Source organism: Fusarium graminearum, chromosome 3 (assembly GCF_000240135.3).
Source record: "Fusarium graminearum PH-1 chromosome 3, whole genome shotgun sequence".
Taxonomy (NCBI): domain Eukaryota; kingdom Fungi; phylum Ascomycota; class Sordariomycetes; order Hypocreales; family Nectriaceae; genus Fusarium; species Fusarium graminearum.
The window spans coordinates 4,612,065-4,635,104 of record NC_026476.1 but is presented as its reverse complement, the minus strand read 5'-3'; the positions used below and the strand labels follow the sequence as shown (position 1 = coordinate 4,635,104).

Here is a 23,040-nt window from a genome sequence, read left to right as displayed (position 1 = left end):
TAGCATCCACCCAGGTATTCTACACCTCCACCATCTCCCTGTAAGGTCACCTAGTGCCATGGAGTCTCTCCTCAGTTTCTCCCTTCAAGGTTTCAATCCCTTGGCCTACTGCCGTATCCATTCCCAGTTGTTTTGTTCCCCTTTTTTGTTTGACTTTTTGTCCTTTGTCTTTCTATGCCTACCTGTTTATATAAATGCCGAGCGAAGCCCTCCACCTGCTCGTCCTCTTGGAAAACTGCAAACCAAGGAAAATACCTGAGCTATCTTGAACTTATATGCTACGGTACCATTGCCACGTTTACTACCCAGCCGTTGCTCAAGTGATCACTGATCCCAGATCCCAGAAGGTTTCTTGCTATCGGCTCGTTTAAGTCTTTTGCCTGCCTACCGTTTATTTATTATCATTGTTGCTCTTCTCTGTCCTGACTATAAAATAATTGCTTGCGGTTTCACAACCATCCATCATATCTTTCTCTTCTTAGTCCTGCCATACAACGAAAGCACGACATGACTGCTCGAGTCGCACCTGGCTCCTCATCCTACACAGAGCCATCTACTACCATGTCTCCAACTGCCGACCACGATGTCCTCCGAGGCCGCAAGAGAGAGCGAAGCATGACCCGCGGCAGCGTCCGCACATTCAGAGCCGCACCAGCAGACGAGTCGAGCAACCTCCGAGGCCGCTCTCGTCGGCGCGCCGCTTCTCCAGCTCTCAGTTACACATCTCGACCATCCTCTCCCAGGAGAGTACCTTCTCCAACTCGACGCCGTCTGCTTCATGCCCGTCTTCGAAGAGAGCACTGTCCTTCTCGTGTTGCGTCCCCCATTGAGCAGCAGCTCCAGCAGCAGCACCGACCCGTTCGTCGAAGGCAGCGAACCCGAAGTCAGAGCCGGGGTCCTCGGTTGGAGATGGAGCTTGGCTCCCAGCAGCACACCGATGGCTTTTCTGGACTGCGGAACGAGGTCCGAGCCTCGTCGTCTGACACGGTTGGCGAAGCCAAGTCGGATGCTTAATTAAAACCGATAATACGCCTACTTTGGACGCCCATGTTCCACTTTGGATTTTGGCACCACCCTTTCCTTGCCCCATGATCAGATGTATGAAGACGAAAACCGGAAACCAGACCGATACCCATATACCTAATCCCTGTTGTACGATGACTGGATGTCTATTTGTTTGCTTATTTCCTTTTATGTTGCGTTGAGAGCTGGTTATCTCACATTCACAAGATTGTGTTATGATATTGAATTGGTTGCATATGGAGTTTTCATTTGTTATCAAGAAATTGAGATCTCTTGACTTTGATTTACTTTTCTTTTCTTCACGTATCTAACTATCTATGAATAAGACGGTGTTGGGAAGAATTGGATGAGATATTCTACCATGTACGACGCGGTTTAAAGAGAAAGAGATATATACCCCGATATTTCATCCAATTAAACAAATTGATGAATTGTTCGAATTTGATTCCATGAAGAGAGTTTATTTTAATTGTATGATCCCTTTGATGTCCGTGTGACTAGGCAAATACACCAGCTCATGAAACAGCTTTGTTCAAATACTGTACGAAGATAGTAATGGCTCATGGTCACAGCTTAGATTTTTCACTAATTATCGAAAACACATGCTCATCTTTACTACCAAGTGCCTCTTAAGTAAAGGAACTGACCGCTTTTGCAAAATTGACCGTCAGGAAAATTGTAGGCAAAAATCGATGATGTTGGGAACATGAGGCGAAACGGTCGGCTCCGCTGTATCGTCTCAATTGGAGCTCTATGATTGGTCAGATACTACCCTAAGCACTTTTTGATAGTGAACTGATGTTAACGACATCCATCTCTGTTAGAGGATCTAGCCCAACTTAACTTTTTTTCTCTGGTTTACCATACGGGTTGAAGCGTTTGATATCTCGAGGTATTCCTGTATTCTTTTGAATGCCCTCTATATATTTTTACGGCTTTTTCTTCTGTGAGATCTTGCGCTCATTTATTCTCCAATCGACATTCCCTGCAGTTCGATCTGCATCCGTTGATCTCGACTCTGTCTGCTTGCCACAAAGCATGTCTATTTGCACTATCGACTTTACAGCTTAATTCGCACTCGTCGCCTTTTACGAATGATTGAACGAACAATCGCGGCTTTGGAGTCGCGCAGTCTGCATCGAATAATCCACAAGTCCTCGAATCCATCTCGAAAGTTACACGCAGGGTTCTGGCAGCATGGCGCCGCCGCTCTTGACCTCTTCGGCTCTTTCCCGGGCTCAATAAGAGCCGTCGACGCTGCGACTTCAGAGCCGGAAACAAAACAGCTCCAGGCGAATTTGTTTGCCTCGGTCTTGATGCTCGACTTCTTATATCCGACCTCGACTTTACCTCCCCTTCGCCGCGTACACCATGGCCTACCCAATCCTCAACATGCGCAGCGAACAGCAATCGTTCCTAGTAGGCGAGCTTACTCTTCGATAACACCTCCACCTTCAAATGAGGAAGAGGAAGCAACAGATCGAGACGTTTCGCCCGGCAGTGACTCAAAACCTCACGAGCTACAACCCGAGGAGGGCACGAATATACAAATTGGGACGGAGACCATGATACCAAGCAAAGGTCAAACAAGCTTGGAATTACTCAAGAGAATCATGACTACAAAAGGCCGCCACTTTCAGCAAGCTTGGGACCTGTACTCTGGATTGGAAACTCATGAACGGCGTGCTGTGCGCAGTTCCCTGGTCAGCTATCTCTCTCAATCCCACAGCATTGTCGAGACAGGACGGGCCCTCTCTATCTTTCGCCAAGTACCTGTGGAAGAGTGGAGCAATAACCTACTGTCTTCAGGAATCCTCCTCCTTTTGCGATCCGGGGACCTGCCAGCGGCTGTGGAGGCTTTCAAAACAGGACTGACGAGTAATAGAAGGTTGAGCAGTGGTGTTGAGTTTCTGATGGCCGACACCATTAATTCAAAGAATTGGTCAGTAGCTCTGGATGTTTGGGTTTCATATTACAAAGGCGAGGTCACAAAGACTCGACCGAATCTAGAACGATTGCAACAGCTTGGGAGTCTTGCTCAAAAGGGAGACCTGTACTTTGACTTCAGAGCTTACCTGGTTGGCGAAGGTAAAGATCAGCACAAAGAAATTCAGAACGACATGGTTGCCAAGAGAGCTCTCTCTGCCCTAAGGAGATTTTTTGCCATTTTGGCGCTGCGAGAACCATGCCCGCCGGCTCAAGCAAGTATCATTCTCGAAGCTCTTCGCGACAACAATGAATACAACACATATCTCAATACCATGTTTAATCGCTGGTATGATAAATTGGAAGACCGATCCACTATGGAACAGCTTCCCGCCATCTACCAGAAGCAACGGGAATTGCCAGATGCGTCGCCTGCTATGCCTGTGTATCGTGGCATGTTCAAGGTAAACTTTCCAAATAATAGAGCTAGACTGGAAGAATTGCACCATGACTGGGTCCGATTCAAAGGCGGCTTGAACCAATGGGGCTACGAAAAGTTTCTCAAGTACTACGCATCAAGAGGCGACGTGCCATCGGTTAAGAAGCTCTGGGATCAGTTCATAAAAGAGTACCCAGAGCTACTTAGGGAGCCCCGAGGATTCAACAGTCTGATCAACGTACATGCTCAAGTAGGAGACGTTGAGGGTGTCAAGGAAGTGCTCGGCACAATGGTCGACCGGTATAACGTCCAGCCGGATCTCGACAACTGGAACATGCTGCTCAAGGCCTATATGAGAACCAATGACTATGACGGTGTTTTGGATCTATTCGATCAAATCTCAAGTCAACACGAGCCAGACTCGTACACGTATGCCCACGTTATGGCAATGAGCTCCAAGAAGGGCGATCTGGATACAACCCTGGAGTACTTTACTAAATCTCAGCAAGCTGGTGTGCCTATCACAAGGGAAATGGGGCTGGCCTTGGTAGTGGCATACGGTCGAAATGCTCAACTTCTTGAGGCGGAAAGCTTGTGTATCGAAATGACCCACCGCAAGATTGCTTCCCAAGCCATCTGGAACCAGCTACTCAACTTCAACGGCGTTGAGGGAAAGATTGACAAGGTGTATGAATTGCTCCGGCGCATGAAAGAACTTGGCGTTGAATGGGACGACCAGACCTATCAGTTTCTCCTTCAAGCTCTCGTTAGGGTCAACCGGATTCATCCTGCCTACAATCTCTTGAAGCGCGCTGTTGGTGAACGCTTGTTCCTGGTCACTCCAGAGCATTATGCCATCGTCATGGCTACAGGCGCGCGCCTCGGGGAAGCGCAGCTCGTGGAGAATCTCTTCCATCAACTTAAGAAATCGGAGCTGCCTGTAACTTTCAACGCTCTGGTTGCTCTAGTCACTTCTGCTGCCAACAAGAAGCCTGGCGCTGACCGAACGAGGGGTTTGGCAAACGAATTCGTCGAATACTTCCGCCAGGCGGCCGAGGCAGCCAAGTCTGGCAAAACTCCTTCTGGAGACTTCGCAGATGCAAGCAACGTCGCGGGCCTCAAGCTTTCAACTCCCGAAATCGGTCGAGCAATTGCTCTGCTTGTCGAACTTCGAGAATTTGGCTCGATTGAAGAGCTGATGGGCTTGTTTGTCCAGATCTTCCCTCAGTATCAGACCGGCCAGCAGTTCCCGCCTGAAATAATGTCCGCTTTGATGCATGCACATTACGCGGACGAAAATTATGACAAGGTCCTGGAACTCTGGGAGAAGACATGGCAAGATGTCTACAAGTCTAGCCGGAAACGTTCAGGCGATGGTATTGCTGGTGGTACCGAATACGATTTGTGCCGTGTCGTGGACGTAATGGCAAGGGCATATGCGGAGAAGGAAGATGGAAAAGGCTTGAGCGATACTATCGACAAGGTCATTGCAGCAGGCTTCAAGCTCACTCGGCAAAACTGGGTGATCATCATTCGCAACCTTTCCGAGCTGGGCAGATGGGAGCGCGCCATGTACTGGTGCGAGACACTCCTAATGCCTGGTTGGGATGGCTGGGCCTACAAACGTGACATCCCAGCCAAGAGGCGAAACACTCGATTGTTGTCACCACCCCATAAACTCGTCTTGCGTCTGCAGCAAAAATGGCTGGAGATGCGCAAGATGGCGGCCTGGTCTCCAGACGTGTCCCGTCTCCTTTCCACGGTGGAGGAGAAGTATCCCCGTCTGCACCATGCCTTCACCACCTCGGAGATTGAATCTATGCCTACAACATACTCTGTCAACGGCAAAGAGATTTCAGCTGGCGAGCTCGACGGTGTACTACAGGGTCTGCCTTATCAGTCGCTACTGAAGGTCAAGGAAAGCCTGAAGCGAGATCTAGAAAAGCAAAGGAAGATCGAGAGAAGCCTGGGAACCCCCAAGGAAACTGTGGACAAGGCAGAGTGGAAGAAGATGCTGCACGACAAGGTTCACCGATACTCCAAAATGTGGTTCTCTGCGCGCAAGAAGGCGTATGATGAGCAGTTAACAAACCTACGTGGATTCGATTCCACGGGAGCCGTTATCAGCATCGAGGCCAAAGAGATGGGGCAAGAGGACGCAGACCATCGGGCAGCTCGCGAGCAATTCGCTTACTGGAACGAGTTCTGGGATCGTTATGACCAGCGCAGGCATGGCTATGTGCCGAAGCAGCCGGCCCGTCCTTCAGGATACCACAGAAAGAATCCTTTGGAAGCGCAGAAGATACGAGAGTGGCGAAATGACCGCAATGGACGGAACACTTATTATAACTGAGGATGTACACTACTAGACTAGACCACTTATGTATAAGTAAACTTGTATGATATATGTTAAATTATGACTCAACTACTCTGCAATCTTGTTTCAAAGAATGCAATCTCTGCAATTCAAGGGCTTCGTGTTTGTTGTAGAACTTCAATTGCCTATTTACATCTCGGTTATTGGTTACATAGTGCCCAGCCTGGTATAAAGATACTCCAAACACCATGAAAACACTTCAACTCCTTATCCAAGCCCAAATAATGTGTTCGGTCCAGCCGAACAAATAGCAATAACGCCTTTCAGAGCAGTCAATGCTCTGGTCTATATCCCAAAATGAAAATATCAAACAGTGTGAAAATACCACCGTACTGTGACGGTGCTTATGTGCAGTAAAGCATGTTGAACCATGCCGTGATTGATGAAATGTGTACCAGCTTTTGTCTAGGGAGACATATCACCCTGACGAGGTGTTTCCGGGGGTGAAGGCTGCTTGACCCCTAGTGAACGCAGGCGCTGAGAGAGCAAGCCCTCTGCACCACTAATTGAGCCCCGTCTATTGAGAGCAAAGGCATTGCCGCCATATCCCGGCTCACCTTTGTTGAGTTTCTCATAGAGAGCGGGTCCCGCTGACTGATCATTGCTTGAATCCTTGGTCGAAGGACGGCTACTTTGAGACTCGCCGGGAAAACGAGAATCGTTGCCAATGGCAACAGTAGTGTTTGTGCTGTTGCTGACATCGCTGCTCGAACGAGCATGGCCAGGAAGATAGAAGGGGATAGGATCCACAGGCAGAGTGTTGCCTCCAGCAGAACCTCCAGAAGGAGAATCGTTGGTGCAGAACATGTTATCCATGGCATCGAAATTGTGCGATGAACCTGGAAAGAAGCCCACGCTTCGTCTGCGTGAAGCCTTGTCCGCGGCTAGCATAGCAGCAGGGCCAGACTGCGTAGGCAATGGCGGATGCATCACGCGAATAGGTTTATAAGGGGTATATCGAGGTTCCGGCCACGTTGTCTCGTTTCTGAGTTTCTCCTTGCCATCAGGGACGCGGTTTGCAAAGACAATTCGGATGCTCTTGTAAAGGTAATATCGACCTTTGGCAGGACAGCAAATGTGCAGGTGAGCCAAATATCTTAGAATAGGACGGTCATCAGTGTTTGCCTCGGCTGTGGTAGGGGCGTGGTCGATGATGGGTCCGGCTGAGTAGCTGCGCTGACGCACGAACGTCTTTGTTCCTGGCTCCATGCCTGTCAGATCATAGGGGACCAGGAATAGCTTGACAGCAGTCTTGTTCGGATTTTTGATGATGATCTGAATTTGTCCCTTCTCTGGAATCCGATAGCTTCCACCGGGAGGGGCTTTTGCAGATCCCGATCCGGACCGGCGACTGGCTCGAGAGTTTCGGCGTGAAAGATTCTCAGAAGCTTGATTCTCGAGGCCAGTATCCATTATGTCTTCGGCGGGCCGTCTTTCAGCATAACGGCTCTGTGCCTTCTTCTTTGCCCGATGATCATCATCTGGGTTGGAAAGCCCATTCTCAAGGTCGATTTGACCGACATACGGGCTCGGGCCATCATCCGAATTGGAACGCCCATGTGACGTGCTGCTGTAGCTGTAGTATACAGCGGGAAACGAGAGACTGACGTGAGGTGGGCACTTCAAACTGGACTTGCATTTGCCCTTACCCAGAACACCGATTTGTGCGACAAAATCCAGCGGTTTAGAAGGAGTCGTAGACATGCGGCCTCGGAGAATACTCTCTTCATAAGAGCCAACCATGGATGCATGCTGCAGTGGCGATGCCTCTGCTGCTACGGATGACCTGCGCGGTCGAAAAAGTGCTGGTGTTGGTGGCGATGCGCCAGGTTGCATGAAACTTGGAGTTGAAGTCAATGATCTTCGAGGTTGGTGTGCTTGATACAGAAATGCTTCCCGTCGATACGAAGACACACGTTGAGGTAGCGAGTATTTCGGCGAAGGAGACATCCATGGTGATGAAGCTGTAGACCTTGGCGTGTAGTGACCCGCTCCAACGTATCCAGCGAAACTAAATGGATCTCTTGGCAGAGACATATCGTGTTCTTCAGAGCTCTGGGCTTGTACCAGAGGGCTGGTAGGCGGCTTGTATATGAAGCTGGAGGACAAAGATGAAGATAGAGGCGAGTTGGTTGATCGGAAACTCTCGGCACTTGCTGGAAAGGGAACTCCTTTGTCATGCTGAAATGGCGTGAAATGTCGAGGGGGGGAAGTTGCGATCCATGGAGTCTCTGGTGCAGGATATCGACCATTGTGCGCTTTAGCGACTGGTGTAGTATGGTCCTTGGTTACTGCTTCCTCCTCAGAGAAGTTACCGCTGTGCAGTGCCGATCTCGGTCTTTCAATACTGAGGCCATCGCGCAATCTGCTGTCGAAATCGGAGTAAGAATCGGTCTTGTCAGGCGTTATTTGGGCTGGCGCAAGCAACGTTGAAGGCTCGGTGGGTGTCTGGGGGTGCTTTGTCTCGATATCAGAAGTTTGGTGCTGGACGGCAGACTCAAGCTGGGAAAAAAGAATCAGCAAAGAAGACTTGGGTACAAAACCCAAAATTATGACTTACATGTCGATTTGGGATACATATGGGAGGAGATTGTGCTCTCTTGAGTCTTTCGATTAGTGAAGCTCGATCTGATATCGCGTTCTCAGCACCCTCGACTTCGTGGGGAGTTTTGGATCGTGGAGGACTGTCTGGGACGAGCCCTTCGCATAGTTCAGTACGGATGCTTTCTTCTGAAAGGCGCCTCAGTCCAGAGGAAGGTAGGTTGATTGGGGATGGCTCGATATGTTCGGGCTTAGGCTCAGGTTTGTGATTGTCTAAATCGGCTTGGAAGATAGGCATGACGGCGATATTTGGAAGCTGTAACAGCAGCCGTGTAGTTTCTGAACAGGATCTATCATAAACACGCGAGGGGAAAAGAGTCAGAAGGTGGTGGTTTTCACAAGGTAATTGTCATCAATGTAGGCGTTGGTTGCCGATATTGAGGCTGGGGTGCCTTGTAGATCGGATCAAATCAATTATTGTACTGTAAGAGCTGGCCAGGATGTTGAAGCTGGTACGGCAAAGTTGGACGGAGTGGATGTGATAGGTATATCATGCCATGCAAGCCATACATGAAGAAGTGTCTAGCACGGCGTGGGTCAACAAGGTGGTCGAGAAAAAGCGAATCTCAATATGGGGAATCTGGGATCGTGGGACGTCATCCACCGATATGACGACAGTTAGAAACAACGACAATGAAGAGTCTGGATTGGAGTCGGTCCCGTCTTTCCCAGGAGAGACCAAAAGAGTGCAATGAGGACAAGGAAGTACGATGAGAGAGAGAGAAATAAAGCTGTATTAGAGTAGAAGCAAGAAATGATCACGCGATTCGCAGTTGGTCATGTTAAAAGATTGCTAAGGTGAGTTGTAAGAGGAAGGGAGGCGGGCAGAAACGGCAGGGTCCAGTAAATGATACGACAGGACGTTAATACGGGCCATCACCAACTGGGGCCGATGGCGGTGAATAGGCGTGTATCATTCCCTTACAAGCCCAGTCTAGGTGCTGTAGCTACCCGTCCAGAGCTGGACAGTGAGTTCCATTAGATAGAGACAGTCTATGGACACCTTGGAAAGTACCTAGGATTCATACGTCCGACCTGATAATAACGATTGATGTTCTCATTGTCTCCAACATCAAGAACTCGCCGTGCATTCTGCATTTCCTTCCCTGCATGACTTGACATTACAGTACATACAGTCATGAGGTGGAGTCAACATCCCTGGCCCCAGATATGCCACGACCTACTAATGACGTTTCTGGTTTGGTCTAGGATGAAGCATCTCAAGTGAACTCCATTTTGCGACTCACAAGACACGGCAAAAAAGGAAACTTTTTACAGCGCTAATGCTAAGCTACAGTCAGAGACCAAGTCCCTTGCGGATACCTGACGATTAGCGTGGTTGGGAATGAACCCTGATATACGGATACAGCGGGCGGGCATTTTGCTTCTGCTGTGCCGTGCTGTGTGTGATGCAGTCTTGACGTGTAAGTTGAGCGGGCAATAAGACAGCCAAAGAAGCAAGCTGAACCAGGAACAGCCAATAACTAACGATAACGGTACGGATACTGTGCCTCTGTTGAGCATCAACAGCTGTTCAACTACAGACGGACCTTTGTTTGTGTGACATGGCAATGCATCCTCAACCCGAAAGAGTTGTACCGGCAGTTTCTCAAACAGCCCGACTCAACCGGCTTAACTTTCTAACAGTTGAAGAACACATAGAGTATAGTGAGGTGCTGGACTGAATCTATGTTGACAGAATGAATACCTGTTAATAGCGACCAACTTGATGGTTTTGTCTTAAACAGTCTGGGGCTGGGAAAGATTACAGCGCAACTCCACTATAATTGCTGTCCGTTCAGGTACTGTCGGTCGGCGCATGCAAGGTGAAGCGAACTCCAACTTACATTGGATGTTCACCGAGGATAAAGTGGGGCCATAAGTTCCTTCCTAATTCTCATGAACAACAGTTACAACTCTCATAGAGAACTCACAAAGCCATACCCAAACATGGCTGCTAAACATCAAAACGAGGGCGCTGATACCGCTTCAGAAGTCAAGAAGCCCAAGCATGGCTTCAGAGTTGGTCCAGAGAATTTGCCAGACGGTCCTTGGCGAAGAAAAGGTTTGTCGCATTGTCCTATTTTTCACCCTGGGAAAATTTTCATTCACGTCGCATACTCACACTTTATCGCACAGTTACCAAAGTCAAGAAGGAGTTGATTCACAAGGCAAAGGTCAAGAAGGCCTATGCGAAGATCAAAGCTCGCGAACAAGAAAATGCGCAACCGGCAAAGACAAGTGAGCCTGCTCAGGATGAGACTCCAGTAGAGGGCGCTGGCGAGGACAAGCAACCAGAAGAGGAGGGCGAGAAGATGCACCCCACGCGACATCTCATGTTGGCAGACGAGGCAAAGGCCCAAGAGAATTCAGTCGGTGAGCCCAGTAGTGATGGCAACAGACGGCGCACTCGACGGCCTGGCTACTACGAAAAGCAACTTGGCAAGGCGGCACAACTTCGCCAGGAACAAGAGGCGCGGCAAGCTGAGTTTCAGCGCAGACGCGAAGAGCGCGAGCAAAAGATGGCCGACAGAGACCGCTACAAGAAGGCCATGGCCAAGACTCGGGATCGCAATGGCAACAAGAAACTTGGCAGGGAGAGTTCGTTACTGCTCGACAAGGTCAGAAAGATGGTCGCTGAGAAGAAGTAAAGAGACCGAGCGGCATGGTTTGGTCTGATTTGGTTTGGCTTGCGCATGAAAGAGAATGAGAGGGCGTTCGAGAGATTTGTTATTGGGTTAGACAAAAGTTGACACACAAGTTTGATACCAAACGGCCGCTATAATCACATCAATTCAAGGCCAGATGATTATTTGAGTTCACACTGTCCATGATCATCGTGATATGAGACATGTCGGTGGCAGCAATTGTCACAAAATCCGTGCTCATGAGAATAAATATCTGTAAGCGCCACGACGAGTCTGAGATTCCGTTTCAAGATGCTTCATATGAGGCGTTTGCATTCGCCATATTTGTTTTAGTTTGAGTAGTTTGTATCGATTCGGTACATTCTGTGACAGTATGCTCATGTAAGTCTAATTGGGACGAAGCCCTTCACTTGACGTCTGACACTCGCAAGCTCATATGAACTGCCATTCGGAGACAAACCGAGGCACTTCAACTAAAACCTGCCAGGTGTTATATCCGTGACTTAATCTACTCAGCCGTTCAGCATCTACTGCCATGGCTTTAAGAAGTACTAGCTTGCGAGAATCCAAAACCTAAACATATTGTGCACCGATAGCCGTCAATCGAGACATGTATCGTTATCTCCATCAGACACTCCATTGGGGAATTCACCACGAGCATGGGGTTTTAGGGTAAAAAGCTTGTCAGGTTTAGTGCATATAAAAGTGATCATATACCTGCCACCACTTAACACCACTGTTAAGCTTGGCTGCAGGTGTTATATCCACGAGATCCAAATTGACGATCCAGTGTAAGTTGCAGGCGCGCTTGCTCGTGGCAGGTCAGGGGAGCAAGACATGAAGGGCTGATACTTGTCAAACTGCCGCTGGCTGGAAAAACCAAACATGAAACTTGGTGACATCGGCTCAACAGCCTTAAGAGGTCAGATTTTATATCGATCTGCGTCCCAGACTCATCCACAATTGAGAAGATATAGCCGCATCGGGATATAGCAACGGGAAAGAAAAGAAGAAAAGAAGAGCTCCATATACTTTATGAAAAGACAACTTGAAACAGGCAAGAGTGATGTAGTTGGAGTTTCAAGATATGCCTCGCTGGCTGCCAACGGAAGTGATCACCTCAGTGTAATGAAAAAGATCAAGCCGGACGTGCCGCGATCATCTGGCTTAGTGAGCACGTCTACAACGAGCAAGGCTGTGTAAAGCATCGTGATGGCTGCAAGATATACGAGCTCACGACTAGCCAAGTGTGATATTTGGTTTGACTATAAGCTGACGCAGGCAGTGAGTAATAGTGACACTTGACATTTGACAAGGAAGTGCAGTTAATGTCAGCCCGCAGATTGGTTTCCAAAGTGCTACTCTGCACATAAAACGTGCTGACGAGTTAAAGATCAGACCGTTTGATGCTCATATTCGAGGGAAATTGAAGTTCCAGGGACGTGGTCGTGACAAGCTCCAGTGGAAGCCATCGGGACCCCTGCTTTCGAAACCAATCCATGCAGCCATGCCCACCGGACTATGCCCCTTTCTCACACTTGCATTGAATATCTTTTCAGGGTCGTTGGTTTCATGATGGCTGAACCATCGGCCAACTTTGAGAAAGAGGAAATACGCAGTGAATTTTAGAGTAGAGATCATCCGATCCTGAGTTTGGGTTACTTTTCAAATGGAGAGAGAGAAAGACTCTACAAACAAGGTACGTATTGTTCTACTTGCAGAATGCCTTACCCGACACTCTGATGTTATACGGTATTCTGCCGAAGCAAGGGACAAGATCCTCTGTGTCTATCCATCCACGTTTCATGATGTGCGTTTCGTCAATGCATTGTGAGTCCAGCCCAGGTCCGCAAAATGTACGTACAGAAGGAAGTCCAACCAATTTGTCTGAAACAGCGGAACTTGAAGCACACAATACGTACAACTTTTTTCTTTTGTCCCCCGTCTGTGCCGGTAACTTACCGACTTTTTGATGTTCCATGCATCTCTTTGCCTTTTCTTTTTGCTCGCCGTTGATCTTCAATTAGGAATTAAAAAGCAATGCGGTTGGAGACATGCATATGCACTGGACCTAATTTATATGGCTGATTGCATTTGGTTCCATCGTGTTAGGCGGGTATCCGTCTTGGATAAGAGTTTGTACAACTGTAGAGTACTGGATGATAGGTTAGTATGACAATTGATGGCTCCGAAGCTCTCCTGGGAGGTTGGTTTGCCACTGGGTCAGTCTACATACATTGGACTTCATTCCTTTGCATTCATGGTCCCATACCCAACCTCCAAGTCCCCATCCCTTTCTTTGACAACTCCCCTAGAAACGCTGTTGCAGTGGCGGCGTTCATTGAGTTTTGCATCTTTACAAAAGCAATGTTTCGTCAGTGATCTTATCCCCCCTCCAGCCGCGGGGGGTCTAAGCTGCCATCGGATCGACGCTGCAAAGAAGAAGCTCGATCCCCCTCCATCTCTAAGTACTGTACCTGTCCGTGACCCAGCCGCGGCCGCCGCAAGCGCCTCTTTTGCTGCATTGCATTACATTGCATTGCCTGTTCCTGTTCTTCCAACATGAATCTCAAGAATTGTGCCTTTCTTTGATCAAAGCTTGACTTGACCTGATGTATCTTGTGCGTCCCCCATGCTGCAGCCTCTACTCAAGGTTGCCCCTTTGACTTTGCATCTAGTGGCATGCGCTAGCTAGGCATCGGGTTTGACTGTTTCTTTTAAGTGCATTGTTAGTCTCAGGACCGTCTCTTTGATGGAGGTGGGAAGGAGATTGATTGTAGAATCAGCTACCATGATAGGTTTGAGCGTGCAAGATTGTTAATCAAAGCTATACTCGGCTCTCTGTCGTTATATCGCCCGTCAGTCTAGAAGACAGTTGATGGACGTTTACGTTTAGCAGCAACGTGGCATCTTGGCAGAAATTACCGTCTTGACTCAGTTCTCGTTCAACTCTATTGATGTCGACAGCTTCATAGTCTATGAATAATCATGCAGTGCCCCCTTATGCAGCTCAGCTCAGCTCAAGGTTTCCCTAGCCACCTAGACTATGCCGTAGCAACAGATACAAAGCCTAGAAAGCTAATTCGCCAGCACGTGAAAGAGTTATGATCAAGTATCCTACTCTGCCTATCGAGGGATATTCAATTCTTCTGCGACGTGGGTCAATATCATTCCAATACAAGTCTCCTAACTGTGGTAGCCGACGTTGGATCGTTGGGTGGTTGACCACAGTAACATCACATCCCAGTAACCAAATGTGAATATCGAATAGGCTGAAGGGTGGAAGTTTATATTAAACATCCAATCAGCCTATGTGCCTATGTTTCGTCCTTAATCGAGTCAAGGTTTGCCGTACCTTATAGGGCCAAACAACGGGCAGTATTCCACAGCATGTACGGAGTATCGATCGTATCCCCATACGAGACAACAAATCACCAAAATCAACTGCACGAAAACATTGTAGCCCCTGATGTTTGTTGTACCACTAACTAGGTACTATGTAATCCCTGCGCCTCTGAGGGGAAAAAGCCCGACCGCTCAAAGCACTCGACATCTCTTATTGAATGACAGACTGTTAAAGATGGATACCTTGGTGAGACTGGATACCTCCATATCACCTCGAGCCAAGCACCTGCCAGCCCAGGCCTGGAACGGTTAGGGGCCGTTTAGCGCGCTGGTCCCCTGAGGCTTGACCCCTCTCGCTGTTCAATGTCCCAGGCTTAGTGGGTGATCCCCTGGGCCCCCAAGGAACCCCCCCTTTAGACAAGAACGTCCAGCTCTGAGTCCCGCCCGTCTGAGCTGGACTGGAGCACCCCCTCCAGTGGGTGTTCATCCCCCATCCACATTCGGATCCCACAAGACGTCTCCATTCATTCCAATCCATGGATCCTTCTTCTCTGTTTCTCCAAGACCACGACATATCCGGATCCAACCCAATCCAATCCATCCGCTCTTTCTATTCTTGCCTTCGTCTTGTAATCAACTCGAACATACTAGCCAGTGTCCCTCATCATACATCATCCCTTTGGTTTTATTACGTCGTTGCTGTCGTCGTCTTTCTATGCCCTGGGTCGAATTTCCCACTTGCTACCTAGGCTAGACTACCTCATCCATCTTACATATACAGCCACCGTCCATTCCGTTGTACGCCGATCCGTCCTGCAGTAGCGATATAGACGGGGACATTTCCTTCCATAACATCGCCCATCACGCATCGCTTAGCTTAGCTTCTCTCTCGTAGAGATTTCTTCGCTTTCATTGCCTCCTACGTCGAGTCAAATCTATAAGTACAACATTCTGCATACTCCAGACCCAGTCGACCTTCTTCTAGCGAATCCATCGTTGGACACCCCTTGTCCGTTTCTCAACCTGGGCCCTTGTCCTCATCAAACCCTCCACACGCCCCCTGGTTTGGTTTGGTTCCGTCTGCTTGCTGCTTGCTGCTTGCTGTTGGCTTTCGCTTTCGCTTTGGGCGTCGACTTTGACTTATTACCCTGACTTTAACTGAGCTGTCCACTACTTCCTGAATTTGGACCCCGTTCAAGTTCTTGTCAGTCTCCCTCTCAGTAGGGGTACTACCGTGCGACGCTATCAACAAATATTGCTACCCCGTTAGATCAAACACCTGCCGACCGCCTCAACAACTTCCTTCTCGCACCGATTCATTGACGACTTGCTCCCGCCGCAATCCCTGGCCCGACTCCTCTGCTACCCATTACGACCTCGTCCATGACGCCTGCCCTTTAGCTGCGTCGTGTTGCTTGCTACCTTGGGCTGCAACAATTCCGTGTCCGAATGCCACATTCACTCTAGCTAGACACCAAATTTCGATCGCTTCGTCCCAAATTACAATACCGAGTTTCCCTCTCACCCCAACACATTGCCCACCATGGCTAGTATCGTGGAAGATTATCTGGAGAGTCCCGGGATGGAACAGGAGACCGACGATGTCTTCCCTTGCAAAGGCTGCGGAGATGTATGTTCTGCTCTTTCTGTGGGAAACTTGGGGATGTGTTACTAACAAGCTGGAAAGATTCTTGAAGAAGGCAAAGCTTTCGAATTAGGTATGTGAAAGATTGAACAAGAGTAGGCTTCTCGTGGTGGGCTCTGGTGATTCCGCACGATCACCAGCACTTCACCGCAAGAATTACAAATCAGATTTCCACATATGATACAGCAAGCTGACATTCTTGACAGCCGGAAACCGATGGCATCTTGATTGCTTCCGATGTAACACCTGCGGCACACTTCTCGACTCTGACGCGAACCTTCTACTCCTTGGCGATGGGTCTCTCATCTGCAACAACTGCACATACAGCTGCAGCGCCTGCGGCAATAAGATTGAAGACCTGGCCATCCTTACTGGGGAGCAGGCGTTTTGTGCCACATGTTTCCGTTGTCGCAACTGTAAACGCAAAATCGAAAACCTTCGATATGCACGCACTTCCCAAGGCATATTTTGCATGGGCTGCCACGAAACGCTCATGGCTAGGCGTAGGAAAAAATCAAAAGCAGCAGCCGCTGCAAAAGCGAGAGAAAAAGAGCATTCACCTATGATCACAGAAAAGTCGCTGCCCGCTTTACCCGCGAATGCCATCCCACCAAACGCCTTCTCCAATGACCGGGTAGATCCTGATTCAGATACTGCCACCGAGCTCTCTCCACGGCCTCGGAATCACACTCGCCACGAGTCTTCGTCTCGCAGTAGCTCACGGCCAGCTCGTTCTCCTGAGCGAAAGCCAGACGGTTTAAATTTGCCCGCCACGACCTACCGGAGCAATCGCAACTCAACCATGATGTCTCGGACGGAAAACTCCAACGACGACGGCTTCCTCATCTCTGTCGCCTTAGACCCAAGTCCGCACCCAACACCAAAGTCAACCTCCGACAACATGGCGGAGGGCAAATCGAAGGACCGAGACTATTTCGGTGCGGCAAAGCCTCCTTCTGAGAAGAGGAGCGACTCCCGTACCTCCACCCCGCATATTGCTTTCCAGGAGAAGGGTCGTCAAGCATCTACTTCGGAGCACGACACTCCACCCAAGCTGCCTGATCGAAAGCATTCTAAACCCCCACGACCGGAATCTATGAAACCGTCACCCGCTGTCGATGACAAGACCCAGAAGACAAGCGGTCGCCGCCCGCCTACGGAGGATTTTAAGCTACAAGAGGCCCCCAAGAGCAAGAAGCTGCTTTCAAGGAGCAGTTCACAGTCATCAGGTGTACCTGCAGAGACAAGTTCCGTGAGAACCAGCAACGGACAACCAGGTAAGGCTGGCCACAGTGGTCTGCCTCACTCTGATAGCAACGCAACCACGCCTGCCTCCCGTTCATCGCTGGAGTCAAGGTATCTGGATGAGGAAGAGCTCCGTGCATCGATGGACTCTTCGACAAGAACATCTTCCAGACCAGAGAACGCAAAGCCCCTTAGCAGAAAGGACGTTCCCTCTTCCTCTAGCAAATCTGGTAACTATTCGTCCAAGTCCCGCAAATACTCACAGGCACTGACAGAAAGGATAGCGAATGGCAGCAGCCGACAACAAAGCCGACAGGAATCCCCTGAAGATTCCACGCCCACGCGCCAAACTCCCTCTCGAAGCATTTCGGAGCACAAGAAGACCGACACCTACATGCAACCACGTTCTGCACCTGCACCTCCGAACAGGGGTCATGCCGCAGGAAAGGAGGGTTCCAAGGATGATGGTAGCTCTCCCAAGGTCTCGCCAAAGCTACCTAGATGGAGCAGCGGTGGGGACTTGAACATGGACGAGGACATGGCACGGATACTAGGCACTGACGAAGGCTCATCCTCGATACTCCGCAGAGTTTCTAACGCGGTAAGACATGGTCGCACCGGCAGCGTGGAGTCACCACATCAGATGCATCCAGGGAACAGGCACACCAGGAGCATCAGTGAAACTACACGAGCTACTGGATCACCCCGCTGGCCCAGGACACCCGTCGCTGATGATTACCATGCGCAGGATATCAGCAGCCCCATGTCACTGACAGCAGGCGACGACCCTGCTTTCCTCAAACGACAACTACGAAATTCGGAGCAGCGCGTTGCGGAGCTTGAGAGGCAGTTTACTACCGAGAAAGATCTCAAGAGCCTTAACAAGAAGCTTGTGGAGAAGCGAAAGACGGTTTCTGTTCTCGACACACAGACTGAGATTATGATTCGACAGCTGGAAGTGTTGGCAGGATATGTCGAGCGAGCGAAGGAAACAAAGACGCCCGTAGACCCTCGAGATTTGGAGGAGTCGGCTATCAAAGAGTTTGTTCAGAAGCTCGACAAGGTCAAGTCGGCCATGTCTGCCACTATCGAGCAGCTTCATGAAGAGCGGGACCTGTTGTGCGAAGAGAAAGACCAAGCCATTGCGGATCGCGATCGTGCCCTCCTTGAATTTGAGCAGTTGTCGTCCAAGAACGCACAGCTTGCTGATATGAACAATGATCTAACACATCAGATCCAGGAACGCTTCAAGTCACAGATTGGAGGCGATATCAAGTCTCCTGGCGCTCTTGGCATATACGCTGGCAAGGGTCTCAACGCCTCGTCCATTAACCTTGACGCTGCTAGCTTATCAACAGGAGCCACTCTGGTCCCTGCCGATGAAGATACTATTGTCGAAGCCGGCCCTACTGTCGTACAGGTCAGGAAGGGACAGGCCAAGAAATTCAACTGGAAGAAGGGTTCCAAGGGACTGGCCCAGGGTGTTGCCAAGGGCGTCAACAGAGCCGTTGTTGCCTTCCAGAATGATCGTGAGAGAATGCAGCAACAGGGAGGGCTGAGCGGAGAGAACATTGGCATGCCCTACAATATGACAGTGGCCCAGGTTGAAGCGCCGGCCGGTCTTCCTTCCAACGGCCACGTCTCGCACGAGAAGCATGGTGCGGCTGGAGCGCAAGCCAGGAGGCAGGAAGAGCGCGAGCGCGAGCGCCAAGGCTTTGGCTTCTTCGGAAAGAAGAACGCGATGCCCAAGTCTGGCTCCGCGGGCACCATGAACAACGTCGAAGCAGCTGAACCTCCGACAGTTCTCTTCGGGTCTGATCTCGCTGAGCGGGCTGACCACGAGCGCCGACAGATTCCCAGTGTGGTGACGAGATGTATCGAAGAGGTTGAACTCAGGGGCATGGATCAAGAGGGTATTTACCGAAAGACTGGTGGAAATTCACAAGTCAACATGATCAAGGACGGCTTCAGCAAAGACGAGAACTTTGACATCTCGGACCCTGACCTGGATATCACGGCCGTCACTAGTGTGCTGAAGCAGTACTTCCGCAAGCTGCCGATACCCCTGCTGACGTTCGACGTCTATGAGCGCGTTCTTGAGTCGATTGGTGAGTTTGGTACCCTGTTATTGAAGAGGCCGACGAAATGCTAACAACCAATAGCCATTGTTGATGAAGACGAACGAAGCGATCACCTACGTAAGACGTTTGCTTCGATGCCTCAACGTCATCGCGATTGTCTCGAGTTCCTTATGTTCCATCTTGCACGCGTTGCTCAGCGTGAACCTGAGAACTTGGTATGTAACATCCATCACCATACACGCTGTCACCGAAAGCTAATATGCCCATTTAGATGTCCCCCAAGAACCTGGCTGTCGTTTTCGCACCCACTATCATGCGTGACACAAGTCTTGAACGCGAGATGACGGATATGCATGCCAAGAACCTTGCGATACAGTTTGTCATTGAGAACAGTAATACGATTTTCGAGGATGCTTAGAGAGCTCGAAACATCTATACGAACAGGACTTATGAACACCGTATCACCTCTTTTGCGAGATCGAAACCGAGGCCTTCAAGTTGTGGATTCTTGGGCTATTCTTACAGAGACGCGATCTGACAAGGGTCGTCAAGGAAAAGGAAAAAAATGAAAATTATTCGGGCACTTATTGGATTTGATAGCGTCTACGCTGGTTTGCTTGCATGTGTCATCCAACCCACAAGGCGTTTTTGTGCCAGGACATTTAATGATATCCAATTCTTTTCTCACGCCTATTTGCCTGTTTTTGTTCTTCTGGTTGTGGCTGTTTTGGCCATTGTTTTCGGTGCATTATTGACGATGGTGGTTTGATGAACGGAGGGGGGAGGAGTATTGGTTACTTTGTGCACGTTGATGAAAGAAAGGTGTTGCTCGCTAGGATGACTGTTTTTACTCCAAGAGGTATGGGATGTCTCTTTTTTACGCCTCGTTGACGCGAGACTTGCATCATTGGGCATACGCATATATTGCCAACTTAGGTATCCAGCCAAGACAGTATCGGTAAATGTCATGTCGTTAAGCCAATATTTGTTCACTCGCAAGATCTGTATCACACCCTATCGCTATCCATATCCGAACCCCTTCACTTGCTCAACTCAACTCTGAGGAAGAAGGGTACTGCTGATCTCGTATCTATCTTGCCTTAAGGAAGTGGCTAGTTACACAACGACTAAAGTGAAGGGGGGAGGAGTAGCGCCATTCTCCTTGGATCCAACCAACGTTCACTCTAACTGTTATTTATAAACACTGCATATTCAGCCTCAGCCCGATTCGGTACGTACTTTACGAATCCTATTCCCGAAGCTGATCTGGGTATCTTAAATACCCTTCTTCCCTGCAAAAATGGACTCTATCCTCTCGTTCTCTATCCGAAATCTTCTCGTCCTAGTGACGATACTGGTGAATCATGGCTGACAAAGGCGCAGGCAATGTGATGGAAACTCAACAGCCATGGAGGATAGAACATTTCGACTCCAACACAACAGCTCCCGCCTGGGTCAACTCGCCTAACATCCGCGGTACCTTTGATATCCTTCAGAGTTGCGTATTGACGCTTATCGCCTGTATATACACGGCTTTGCATCTCGACGTTCCCATCAAGACAGCATGGCACGAACTGCTCCTTTATAAGCTCAAGTGGACAGCCATTACCCTCTTTGCACCTGAGATTTCGCTTTACATGGCAGCAGACCAACTTCAGCAGGCCTGGAGTCTCAGATTGAAACTTCGTGCACTGCAGGCGAGGCGCTCTTCAGATAAAGAACATGTGTGTTTATCCCAAAGCAAAGCAATACAATCCACCCAAATTAACACATATTTCTTTCTAGATTGAGGTTGACCTAGCCTATGCCTTCTTTATCGTCATGGGCGGCGTGCGAGTGAGAGTCGACGATATGTTATCTCTCCCTGATCTTCACGACAAGGCTTTTCGTTACTTCGACTCTGTGAACCGACCATATTCAGTCCGATTGGGCCCTCAGACCGTAATATGGCTGGCCGAAAGAGGGCACTGGATACCCATTTTGAAGAAGAAGATTGATGATAAGAGTAAAGCCGACTACCTTCAGAAACTACTTGTGTTGATCCAGGTAATATGGATGGTGATGCAATGTATTATGAGAAAGATCAAGAACTTGCCCCTCAGTCTGCTAGAGATCCATACCATGGTACATGTTGTATGCGCCGTCTTTCTCTACTTGTGTTGGTTCAGGGTGGGTTTAGAGAGTGGACTGGAGTACGGCTTCCTTGCTGACTGTTTTTTTTAGAAACCTCTTGATATTCACCAACCAGAAATTATCCAGCCAGGACCCTTCAAAGGAGAGATAGCAATCTTATTACAACGTCAATTCTATCCAAATATGTCAACCAAGTTGGCATTGTTCCCTCCTCAAGAGCGTCCTGATCAGCCACCGCCGCCTAGGAGAGGCAGCTTGATGCAGCCCGACTGGGTTACACCTGGGTCATCCATACCAAGCTCTGATGATGCCCGAGAGAGTGAAGAGTTTCTCCCACTTCAAGGCACACTTAAATCCTCACAAACCTGGATTGAATTGTCCCAGTCGAAAGGACCAGAGATATCTGGTGCTTACAAGCACTCAGACAATACATGGGCCAAGTCACGGTCAGGGCCTTGGGTGAAGCCAGAGCCAGGGCTGGAGATGTGGCCAGGAGATATCCTCCCTTCTGGCCTCCTATACCATTCTGAATATCTGCACCTTCCCCTCTTGCTGTCGCAAGAATTTCTCTGTCGCTGGGATGCCATCCTCTCAATTTTCCCATTCCACGACCGTAACTACCTGGCGACAACAGCCAAGTTCATCAAAGTGAACCAAGCTACACGTTACTTCGAACTGATAGACCCAAACGATGATCCTGGACCTCAGAATGGCCAAGACCTCTTTCTTGCACGGCTACCAGAGTTCAGACCTGTACTAGACCGTGCTTGGAGGACTATGCCTTTCGGCGAAGGGAAGAGAAACTTGGATATTAACTTCAGTTTCTTTACAGAGAATGATAACGTCTTTGGTCTCTTGGGGTTCTTCAAGGAATTTCCCTGGTTGGCTGGCCTATTCTTGATATTGTCAAGCATCTATGGCGGTGTCCATCTTGTAGCTTGGCACTGGGCCTTTCCAAGCGACCTGGAGAGAAAGATATGGATTATTAGCTGCCTCTACATCGCAAGCGCGCTGGTGATATACTTCATGATGTCAATGGTTGATCGAGGACTTGGTTCTAACCGGGCTCAATCTGGTTATGCGACGTGGTTATTCACTTTGGTTGCCTATTGGCTCGCACTGATCACGTATATGGCTGCGAGAGTCTTTATTGTTTTTGAGTCCTTTTACAGCATCAGAAATGCTAAGCAGGGCGTTTATGTATCACCTGAATGGGTTGAAATGTTTCCTCATATGTAAGTAAGGTAGTAGATACAGTGTGGTAGCATCGCATCGCCATCACGGAAGGATACACAGTAGAAATGTAACATTTTGTATGCTAATGCGTTTCGTACAAACGTGCCAAATTACAACAAGCTAAGTAAGTCTACGGTAGTCAAGGCCTTTATAAATAAACAGCGCAACTATTCAATAGCTACAGCTCGAGAATGCAAAATCAATAAACATCATTTCTGCCACCAGTGCATTGTCGAAGTGAAAACTCGGCACCTTTTTTGCTCGTCACTGTTTCCGATGAGGGTAATCCCAATATACCGACCCAATCCTAACCAAATAGCCAAACTCCGTCGACCAACGCC

The 23,040-nt window shown here is 49.1% G+C and overlaps 7 protein-coding genes across 7 annotated transcripts; 6 read left to right on the top strand and 1 right to left on the bottom strand.

Annotated features, from left to right (window-relative positions):
- Window positions 1-507: 507 nt before the first annotated feature.
- FGSG_06197 (uncharacterized protein) lies at window positions 508-1,014 on the top strand (the record flags this gene model as incomplete). The annotated part of the gene is made up of 1 exon (XM_011326537.1): window positions 508-1,014. The coding sequence occupies one exon, from the start codon at window positions 508-510 to the stop codon at window positions 1,012-1,014; it is 507 nt and encodes a 168-aa protein (XP_011324839.1).
- A 1,922-nt stretch (window positions 1,015-2,936) lies between these two features.
- On the top strand, window positions 2,937-5,741 carry FGSG_06196 (uncharacterized protein; the record flags this gene model as incomplete). The annotated part of the gene is made up of 1 exon (XM_011326536.1): window positions 2,937-5,741. The coding sequence occupies one exon, from the start codon at window positions 2,937-2,939 to the stop codon at window positions 5,739-5,741; it is 2,805 nt and encodes a 934-aa protein (XP_011324838.1).
- A 429-nt stretch (window positions 5,742-6,170) lies between these two features.
- On the bottom strand, window positions 6,171-8,604 carry FGSG_06195 (uncharacterized protein; the record flags this gene model as incomplete). The annotated part of the gene is made up of 2 exons (XM_011326535.1): window positions 6,171-8,267; window positions 8,326-8,604. 2 exons carry the CDS (start codon window positions 8,602-8,604, stop codon window positions 6,171-6,173), a joined length of 2,376 nt encoding a protein of 791 aa, XP_011324837.1.
- Window positions 8,605-10,310: 1,706 nt separating this feature from the next.
- FGSG_06194 (uncharacterized protein) lies at window positions 10,311-11,184 on the top strand. Its single transcript, XM_011326534.1, has 2 exons — window positions 10,311-10,431; window positions 10,506-11,184. The coding sequence occupies exons 1-2, from the start codon at window positions 10,317-10,319 to the stop codon at window positions 11,015-11,017; spliced, it is 627 nt and encodes a 208-aa protein (XP_011324836.1). The 5' UTR covers window positions 10,311-10,316; the 3' UTR covers window positions 11,018-11,184.
- A 2,012-nt stretch (window positions 11,185-13,196) lies between these two features.
- FGSG_12888 (uncharacterized protein) lies at window positions 13,197-13,580 on the top strand (the record flags this gene model as incomplete). The annotated part of the gene is made up of 1 exon (XM_011326533.1): window positions 13,197-13,580. One exon carries the CDS (start codon window positions 13,197-13,199, stop codon window positions 13,578-13,580), a length of 384 nt encoding a protein of 127 aa, XP_011324835.1.
- A 2,322-nt stretch (window positions 13,581-15,902) lies between these two features.
- On the top strand, window positions 15,903-19,748 carry FGSG_06193 (uncharacterized protein; the record flags this gene model as incomplete). The annotated part of the gene is made up of 5 exons (XM_011326532.1): window positions 15,903-15,993; window positions 16,211-17,479; window positions 17,534-19,357; window positions 19,412-19,545; window positions 19,602-19,748. 5 exons carry the CDS (start codon window positions 15,903-15,905, stop codon window positions 19,746-19,748), a joined length of 3,465 nt encoding a protein of 1,154 aa, XP_011324834.1.
- Window positions 19,749-20,694: 946 nt separating this feature from the next.
- FGSG_06192 (uncharacterized protein) lies at window positions 20,695-22,762 on the top strand (the record flags this gene model as incomplete). Its single annotated transcript, XM_011326531.1, has 4 exons — window positions 20,695-21,054; window positions 21,116-21,376; window positions 21,554-22,698; window positions 22,729-22,762. 4 exons carry the CDS (start codon window positions 20,695-20,697, stop codon window positions 22,760-22,762), a joined length of 1,800 nt encoding a protein of 599 aa, XP_011324833.1.
- Between the last annotated feature and the right edge of the window lie 278 nt (window positions 22,763-23,040).

Coding starts and splice junctions, on each gene's coding strand:
- FGSG_06194 (XM_011326534.1), top strand. CDS start 10,317: ATGGCTGCTAAACATCAAAACGAGGGCGCTGATACCGCTTCAGAAGTC. Junction 10,432..10,505: donor CGGTCCTTGGCGAAGAAAAG/GTTTGTCGCATT, acceptor TTTATCGCACAG/TTACCAAAGTCAAGAAGGAG.